We start from the raw sequence: 10,000 nt of genomic DNA, 5'->3' as shown, positions 1-10,000 counted from the left end.
AAATGTTAGGGGAAAAGAAGAAAGGATAATTGGTAAACAAACAGTTTTAATACAAGGTTGATTGTGAAGAGTTTGGGACACCTAAATAGCTTATGAAACTAATCGAGTAGGTGCCCCAAGGTGTTAGCCATTTCTGTACGTCGATCTACGTTACTACACAGCACTAGCCGTTAATACTTGTCACTAGACGTTACTACACCCAGCCGTTGTTAAACGTTACTAGCAGTTACTACTCGTCATTACACGTTACTCCTCATCACTAGCCGTTATCACACGTAACTAGCAGTAGCTGGTCACTAGACGTAACTACACATCACCAGCCGTTATTACACGTTATTAGCAGTTACTACTCGTCACTAGACGTTAGTACACATCACCAGTCGTTATTACACGTTACTAGCAGAAACCACTCGTCACTAGACGTTAGTACACATCACCAGCCGTTATTACACGTTACTAGCAGTTATTACTCGTCACTAGACGTTGCTGCACATCACCAGCCGTTATTACACGTTACTAGCGGTCACTACTCGTCACAAGACGTTAGTACACATCACCAGCCGTTATTACACGTTACTAAACAATTGCCCATTAGGCGAAGCCGAATGGACTATTGACCTGTGGCCCTTGAGGGCGAAGGGTCTAATTGTTTTAGTATCACCCAACTATTCGGACAAAAAAGGCAATAATAAAGTTAACAAATGCAAGTTAAAGAAATATTTATTTGGGAATAAAACGAAAGAAAGCGTCACGCTTTTCGTTACTCGAGGACTATTATTCAAGGACTATTAATAATAGTCCTATAGTAGCGTAACCAATCAAAATGCAGGATTTGCATTAGTCCACTAGTTGGGCGATACTAATAGCAGTTATTACTCGTCACTAGACGTTACTGCACATCACCAGCCGTTATCACACGTTACTAGCAGTGACTACTCGTCACTTGACGTTACTGCACCTCACCAGCCGTTACTACACGTTACTAGCAGTCACTACTCGTCACTGGACGTCACTACACATCACTACCCGTTATTACACGTTACTAGCAGTCACTACCCGTCACTAGACGTTACTGCACATCCGACCAGCCGTTACTACAAGTTACCAGGAGTTACTACTCGTCACTAGACGTTACTACACATCACTACCCGTTATTACACGTTACTAGCAGTTACTACTCGTCAGTAAAAGTTACCACACATCAACAGCCGTTACTACACGTTACTATCAGTCACTACTCGCCACTGGACGTTACTACCTATCACTACCCGTTATTACACATTACTAGCAGTTACTACTCGTCACTAGACGTTACTGCACATCACCAACCGTTGTTAAACGTTACTAGCAGTTACTACTCGTCACTACACGTTGCTTCAAATCACTAGCTGTTATCACACGTAAGTAGCAGTTACTACTCGTCAATAGACGTTACAACACATCACTTGCCGTTATTTCACGTTACAAGCAGTTACTTCTCGTCAGCACACGTTACCACACATCACCAGCCGTTATTACACGTTACTAGCAGTCACCACTCGTCACTAGACGTTAGTGCACATCACTACCAGTTATTACACGTTACTAGAAGTCACTACTCGTCACTAGACGTTACTGCACATCACCAGCCGTTATTACAAGTTACTAGCAGCCACTACTCGTCACTAGATTTTACTACCCATCAATACCCGTTATTACACGTTACTAGCAGTCACTACTCGTCACTAGACGTTACTACCCATCAATACCCGTTACTAGCAGTTACTACCCGTCACCAGACGTTGGTACACATCAGCATCCGTTATTACACGTTGCTAGCAGTTACTACTCGTCACCAGACGTTGATGCACATCACCAGCCGCTATTGCACGTTACTAGTAGTATATACTCGTCACTAGACGTTAGTACACATCAATTGTCGTTATGACACGTTACTAGCATAATATAGCACAAACAGATAATTGAACTCATTTATTCCTACAATGATTACAAAATTTCCGAAAGTTGTTCGGAAGATATTTGGATTTTGAATAGCCAATCGGCCGAGCGCGCCTTCAACGCTTTCCATTGTTTTAGTATACATTTGTCCACGTTAACAGCCGTTATTACTCGACAATAGCCTTTAAAGGTAATTCCATCCTAACTGCGCATAATTTATTGCGTCTTACGCTGGTGCGTGTTCAAAACACAGCAGGATTTCTGACCTCTTAGAAATCGGTAAATGTCGATTTTTTCTCCAGAACGAGTATGGTGACAATGATTGTCCAGATTGCGCTGGCATTTCCATGGTTACAGTCAGGCGACAATTATTCAAGATTCCGATAACAGATTAACTCGGCTTATTCAAAACGTTTTGATCACAATATTGCTCTAAACATATGGAACAAAAAAGTGTTTAAATGTTGCCCCCAATAGTGCTCGAAACATAAATAATGCTTCAAATTCGAAAACGTGCTCATAACGTGCTCAGCTCGACCGGGAAATGCCTAATGGGGACCCATGCTTTTTATTTCGTTTATTGAAATTTTCTTTATGGCATGTTCATATTTGAAGAACTTTTTTACGTTGAGATTATTGAAACTTTAAGCGTATGGGGAGGATGTTGCAGCCTAACTATTCGCCCAATTTTCTAACTACGAAAACTATGACTGCGGCAATCCACGTGAGAGAAAAACATGCGTCCGCAATGAAGCAACAGCGTCCCAGTTGCATCGACATAATAAACTTTGAAATGTTTTTGTATACAGTAAAACCCCTCGTCTAAGAACCTAGATTTATGTTCCTTACCATGAAATTAGGCTAAACAGACAGATAGTAAGGTGTAATAACGAGTTGTGATTTGCAGTAACGTCTAGTGACGAGTAGTAACTGCTACTAGTAACGTGTAATAACGGGTAGTGATTTGTAGTAACGTCTAGTGACGAGTGGTAACTGCTACTAGTAACGTGTAATAACGGGTAGTAACGTCTAGTGACGAATAGTGACTGCTAGTAACGTGTAATAAATGCTGGTGATGTGCAGTAACGTGTAGTGGTAGTGACGAGTAGTAACTGCTAGTAACGTATATTAACGGGTAGTGATGTGTAGTAACGTCTAGTGACGAGTAGTGACTGCTAGTAACGTGTAATAACTGCTGGTGATGTGCAGTAACGTGTAATGACGAGTAGTAACTGCTACTAACGTGTAATAACAGGTAGTGATGTGCAGTAACGTCTATTGACGAGTCACGGGTAACTGCTAGTAACGTGTATTAACGGGTAGTAATGTGAGGTAACGTCTAGTGACGAGTAGTGACTGATAGGTACGTGTAGTAACGGCTGGTGATGTGTGGTAACTTCTACTGACGAGTAGTAACTGCTAGTAACGTGTAATAACGGGTAGTGATGTGTAGTAACGTCTAGTGACGAGTAGTGACTGCTAGTAACGTGTAATAACGGGTAGTGGTGTGTAGTAACGTCTAGTGACGAGTAGTAACGACCAGTAACGTAGAGTATATAACGGATGGTGATGTGTAGTAACAGGTATTGACGTTAGACTATATAAAATAACTAGCATTGATGTGTAGTGTTGGCAGATGACGTTGAGTACTGTATTGCATAAGGAATTTTAAGGGATTTTTCATTTAGTGTACTTGGACACGGTATTGTTACCAGAACACGCGGATGAGCGGGTTCGTGTCGATCGTGTGTATAAGAGGAATGCTGTTATTCTCGTCGAAGTTCAAAATATAGTTGTGTTTCATTAGTCTCGCCTTAGTTCTAGCCGAACTCAACGGTCGCCGTGTCATCTTCAAAGTTCATGAGGATGATTTTCATTGTTTAATCGTTTCGTTTGGGACGCTAACAGCCCCCTGACGTCGCTGGCAGGGCTTCAATTGCGCGGCTAGCTGATTGAAATGAAAGAGAAATCTTTGCCCTTGAATTCTACAGTGGATTTGTGACCTTGGGAACATTTTAACCAGGAAAATTTGACTCCAATTGTTGGGCTCGTGAGATTTCAATGTTCAGCCTTGGTATTTTATTAGGCCACACTCCTTTTTCTTTTCGTTTACCGTCGAATGCGTTTCCTGATATTGGGTCGGTCGGTCGGATTGAAAAAAAAAAAACGTAAAAAAAAATCATAAGCAGTTTCAGAATCGGAGGCCTGGTACCCCAGCATCATAGCTGGGGAAGCCAAGAAAACAGCAAGACGTAAACCCAAAATCAATATGGCGGAAAAGTTGGTGGATGTTGTTGCAAAATTAAGACAGCGTGGGAAAAAGGATAACCATCGAGACTCCTATGCGACATAAAAATGGTTTAAAAACGTCGTTACCTATATATATATATATTTTTTCAAAATGCCAAAAATTTGGGTCGGTCGAAAGACGCTAAATGGAGAAAAAAATGGAGAGGGCCTTATGACCGTTGACAACCGAAGAACTGACAATGGCTCAATTCGCGTCGCACGTGAGAAAAAACCTCACAGGAAGGAGGTGACCCACAATGGCAATAAGGTTAGGCTTTTCAAGTAAGAATTTTTCGTAAAATTATCTGCTCAGGTCTCAGGTCTTGTCTTCCCATACAAATCCTTATATTTCCTCACACTGAGCTTGTGGTGCCTTTTGTTGTAGCAGAGTCTTTATGAACAACTCATTTGCCACAAATTGTACAGTATCGAACAAAATAATAGTATTTCCTTTTCATATTGTTATTAAAAAACAAACAAACAAACGTACAGCCCATTTTACAAGAACGAACAATCGAAGACAATAAAAGTACCTTATCGATGTCTGTTTTGTATTTGACTCGCTGTGTTTACTCGGGCCGCGTTGGGTGAGGAAACCCGATTATCAGTCTAAGACATTACAACTCTCTGCAAAGGTAAAATAAATACTTTGGAGCCAATTCAGAGCCCCATGAAAATTCTCCAATTGTGGAGGTGGCTATGAATCCGCACAACCTCGTTCCCAGGGCATTTCTTCTCGCTTTAAAGACTTTCTGTCAAACGGAATGCTTTGCGCTCGTTTGTTTATGTTTTTATTATGCTTGATACAACCACTCGGAAGAAAATAAGCAACGATTTGTGTCCTTTCCTACAAGTGAACGGAAAAGAAGTTGGCGTGAAGAATAGAAGTGTATATTTCAAATGAATAAAGCAATCCAATGTAAACTCTCATTGTACCTGAAGCCGGCTAGTTTGGCCAGCCGAAATATAGTACATTACTAAATCAAATCTACGTTGTATCGGCTCTTGCTCAAAATACGTAGTCTCTCCATTTGTAATTACGGCAGTCAGATCAAGCCAGTTTGATCCAACAGCAACACTGACGGAGTATTGTACACGGCTGCTTGCTTGAAAACGATACATCTGTTAAGCAGTTATTAATGTTTTACCATAACTGTTACATCGCAGTTACGTGAAACATTGGAGAAGGGGTAATCCTTCTCGTAAGACATTCTCTCAGATTTGCTGAAACTGGTTAAGGGCACTTTCACTGAGATCGAGAACTGCGAAATACGTGTTTTAACAAGGTAGCCTCGAGCTCTTCATCTCTGTACGCATGCGCCAAAGCAACCTCACGATTTAACGATCCAACCCAACTGGTAACCGAACCTAACTGGGCCATGACTTAGCAATAACATGCTCTCTACTCGTATGTCAACATAATATCTTTTATTCATAACATTTACTTGATAGTGACCTAAGACTGGTCGAAACGTCGTATTTTACTGTTCACTTTTGTTATTCAAAGTTTTGAAATTGCGTCACTAACAAGGCTTTCAAAACTACACCACTCGTCTTTGAGCCTTGCCCTGTTCTCAAATTTCATCCCGCAATGTTGCTGCTTAAAGTGGGGATATCTTAAAAGCAAAAGGTGACTGCGCTCTGGAGGTCGGTTTCCAAAACCATCAACTCTATAAAGTAGAAAAGAGATATCGCTTTGGATGTGACACCCGTAGTTTAGTTTACGAGTGTCACATCCGTTTAGTTTAGTTTAATTTATTCGCTACAATTCATAGAGTGGCAGGGGAGAGGAACAGAACTTTCGTGCCAATTGACACCTAACCCCTATATCCATAGATCAGACCACAACACCGGGAACTCCATGCCCTACTCTTCTCAAATAGTGTGTGGGTTCTTTAACGTCCCACAGAATTTATACCCAAGGGTTATAAGACGGGAACCTCCGGCTTATAGTCCTTATCCGAGAAGACTTGAAAGTCTAACCATTTGCAGATGTAGTTACAAAGGCAGCACTTTCTCCTCAGTTATTTAAAGACCCTGAGTATTGGCCCGGCCGGAGTTGAACTCACGACCTCCCATGTGACAGCCCGATGCTCAACCAACTGAGTCACCGCGACGTAATGAAGTTTGCTCGCTTTGACCAACGTTTCCAAGTTGGTCAACGCAGCATTGCTTGAACTGGTGCTTGGAGTCCGGCCTTCAAAACACTGATTCCAATTTCATATGTATTTTTCTTAGATCAAATAAAAAGGGTCTCTTGAAGACATGATTTATCAATGGATTACTCCGGGATAAAAATTTGAGTTCTCCTGAGCACAGGAGTCGAGTCCGTGGTTTGGGTGACCCCCCTTTCGCCCCTCTCTCTCTCTCCCCGTTTTTTAAATGTCTTTTTCGACAGACAAGTGATTCTTTCTTTTTTCTTTGTCAGCAGCAGCCTCTGGTATTTACAAGAGAGATCCTAATTCCTTCCTGTTCAGTTTGGTTAACCCAAGTGGATTGAGACCGACAAAGCTGCCTCTGATCCCAGGAAAAGAGGGCTTAGCAATTTACTGTATTAGCGGCTGTGGTCCTATTTTTGGCAGCAACACACCTAACTCGTATTACGACCTTTTAATCAACAACAATTCGAATCAGTCGAATACTAATCAAGCCAGCCCAAACAATTGTTATAAGTGCCCTGAAGGCCAAAACGCAAGCACCTTTTTGGCTGGAAATTACACATTTACTGCTAGTGAGATAGAAGTATTCGTATTTGAAAAGTGAGAGGCAGGTTAAATTAATGTGTCTTAGTTTTTAAAAACTGTGCCCAGTTGTTCAAAGCTGGATTCAGCTAATCCTGGATTAGCGCGGAAAATCAGGCCGATTTTTTTCAGTTTATTTACCAATATGAAAATTGTTTCCGCAATATTTTGAGTTAGACTGTTTTCTTGTCCTTAATTAATAATGGTAATAGGACTGAGTTGAGTCCAGTTTAGTCTGTAATCATACGAGTGATTAACAAAATCGAACGACCGCGTAGCGGGAAACCGATTTGTTTAATCACGCGTATGATTATAGACCAAATTGGCTGACACGACTGCCAACTGTCCGATTACAACCCTACACAATAATTAGTGAAATATAAAGCAGTTAATGCACCAATCAAATTTGAAAAAATTGTAATGGTTATAATTAAGCATAAAATTAGATTGTTAAAGGCTTTCTTTTGGCGAGCAAATTCCAAACCTTGGTTTGATATTTAATCATGGACTAGTGTTAATTACTTTTGATCAACTGGTCTGGGTTGCTCGAAGCGTGACTAGCACTAACCAGCGTTAAATACCATCGAAACCTGTAGGTTTTGACACCTCTTAACCAACGGTTAGCGCTAACCATGCTTCGAGCAACCGGCACCAGGACGCTGGAGTTTAACACGAATGTCCCTGATGGGTAAACACATATCTCATTTGCCAGCTGATAAGCTATTTTGTAAAGCCAAAATTTAGTATGTCAAATTAAGTTCAATGAAGTTCGAGTAAAACATTTCTGTGTATACATTAAACTGAACCTTTTGCATCTTCCCTATGTACCGCGAGGTTTAGGACTTAGCATTTCCTTATAAGGCCATCTATATACGGCTAAGTTAAATTGATATTAGTTTTGTTAAGATTGTAATGATGGTGTTAACCGATAAAAATTGTAGCTACGGTTGTTTAATTGAATTGCCTGGAATTTTTGGATTTGCTCGGGGAGCTTCTAAGAATCGTGTGTGCTGCTTGTCTCTTTGTACTGTTCGCCGCAAAGTGGGAATGTACACTGGTTTAATTCGCGTTTATTTTCTCTCTAAGTATTCTCCAGCTACATTAGGCAATGCCTGGTTTGCTATAATCATTTCCAAATGCATAACATAACCAAAAAGCAAAAGGATCAAGTGTATGACCTCCGCCTGCAGAAATAACTGAAGTAGTCAACGCAGCAGCAAGAAAAAAGAGTTGTTTTGTTGTTATTATGTTTTCAAAACATCACTTGTGCCCACATATCACGAAATGTACTCGCGTTCGTACGATTTGCTCTACATACTGAAGTGTGCATATAAGCACCGTAGCAGTGTACATGGGCACATTACGTCATCTAACATCAGTAGTTGCATTATCAAATTTGAAGCAAAGGACATTGTCAACACCACAGATCACACACGCTTTTAATAAACTCTGTCTCCTGTACTGTACTAGTTACATTTTAAAGCAAACTTATGCACAATGACGTCCAATGGCGATAAGTAAGTCCGTATGGGTTGTGTTAGCTTCTTGCCTCCCATCCCAAAGTCTCTTCTCTCAAAAGCTAGGGTGTATACTGCTCCTGATACCCCAGATAAATATTATTTGCCCTGTTGACTTTGTATAATCACATGTGATATATGCAATTGCATAGATAAGCTTTTGTATTGACATTTTTACATTTGGTAAATATCACTGAAAAAATTTTCGTTTTCCCCCGCTGCCCCTCTTACAAAAGACTAGATACGCCTGTGAAATGGTTGACACCTTATTAACTTATATGCCGATTCCTATCTAACTTCCACTCTGACAGCTTCAACAATCCCCTTGTCTATTTGGCAGTGAATCGTCAATGTTTCTAAGCAAATTCTCAACGAAAAGCTTACGCATTCCTTTAAAAGTAAAAGGCATGAAGTAAATCCGCAGTGGATCAAATAAATCTCTTTCGAGGAATAAATATTAACAATGTCTATTATCTGTATTAATGGATTTCAAAACCCTGAGACGGCAAGTTCAAATTACTCTTATAGACCATAGAATGACGCTGTATGATGGTACCGAAAAAACCTGTCACAAGTCTAGCTTGTGGTTTCACATGCAATCAGTATTATAGCTTTTAACGGCGTCCTTCTCTCGGTGTATAGACCAGTTTCAAACGTCGAACTTTACATGTGCCGAAGCTAATGCAAATGAGCGAAAACAATAGTTTTTTTTCTCATTTGCATTAGACTTGGCACATGTAAAGTTCGACGTTTGAAACGGGCATAGGAGTGTAGTTTACATCAATTTGTTTTTTTTTGTATCGCAGGATCATGTCTGCGGAATTTCTTGCTCCATTAGGTGCGCGCGCATTGTTGCTGTGCGAACGGAAAAAAAACAACAACAAAGGCAACACTTAAATACTATTTAACAGAAGATGCCATTTAATGGTCTTTACTTTCGAAGACCATAATTTGCGATGAATGAGTCTGCCAGGATTTAAACTGTTACTGCGGAGGAAATATCTCTGACTCATTGAAACTCTTTAGTGTTTTCGATCCGTCTTTCTCCATCCAATGGATTCCTCTTTCTGGCGACTGCAATTTTATCCAGCAGAGAAGCTACCAGTGCCGTCCAACCTGTTTGGTGACTGTAAGTATAAAGCGAAGGAAAATTTCCGAAAATTAACCAAACGTTATCATAAACAAACTGTTAGCAGACTACAGATGAAATCCGCTTGAAAGTCTCCCGAGTATCCCTTAGTCACGATCAAAAGTCATCTCTTCAAAAGCCTATTCTCCCAAAGGTCAGTGGTAGGGCATACCGACTAGTATTCAGAAGACCCTTGGTTTAACTTCGGATTTTTCCGATTATCCCCGAGTCACCGTTGACAGGAGCTCATCAAGGGGAGCCTCTACGGAGCGTTTTCACATGACGTCACGGCGGCCATGTTGGTGTTCCAAAACAAAGGAATGGCGGCCATGGCCATAATGGTGTACCAAACTAATCCTCCGAGAAGTGAACTCTATTTTTAGTTA

General features: G+C 40.7%; 2 protein-coding genes across 3 annotated transcripts in view; one reads left to right on the top strand and one right to left on the bottom strand.

The window, feature by feature from the left end:
- LOC137974829 (uncharacterized) overlaps nt 1-8,041 on the top strand; it is a 23,433-nt gene extending 15,392 nt beyond the window's left edge. The window contains exon 3 of one of the 2 annotated variants that reach the window (XM_068821823.1): nt 6,659-8,041. In XM_068821823.1, coding sequence (XP_068677924.1) covers nt 6,659-6,990 — 332 coding nt within the window. In that variant the 3' untranslated portion in view covers nt 6,991-8,041. Of the gene's footprint in view, nt 1-6,655 lie in introns of both variants that reach the window. The other variant, XM_068821822.1, reaches the window with a different exon arrangement.
- Nucleotides 8,042-8,389: 348 nt separating this feature from the next.
- LOC137974828 (uncharacterized) overlaps nt 8,390-10,000 on the bottom strand; it is a 12,481-nt gene continuing 10,870 nt past the window's right edge. Inside the window, exon 13 of the mRNA XM_068821821.1 lies at nt 8,390-9,612. Coding sequence (XP_068677922.1) covers nt 9,495-9,612 — 118 coding nt within the window. The 3' untranslated portion in view covers nt 8,390-9,494. The remainder of the gene's footprint in view (nt 9,613-10,000) is intronic.

This window comes from Montipora foliosa, chromosome 11 (genome assembly GCF_036669935.1).
Source record: "Montipora foliosa isolate CH-2021 chromosome 11, ASM3666993v2, whole genome shotgun sequence".
NCBI classification, from domain to species: domain Eukaryota; kingdom Metazoa; phylum Cnidaria; class Anthozoa; order Scleractinia; family Acroporidae; genus Montipora; species Montipora foliosa.
The sequence above is the reverse complement of the archived record's forward strand: the minus strand, read 5'-3'. Positions and strand labels throughout refer to the sequence as shown.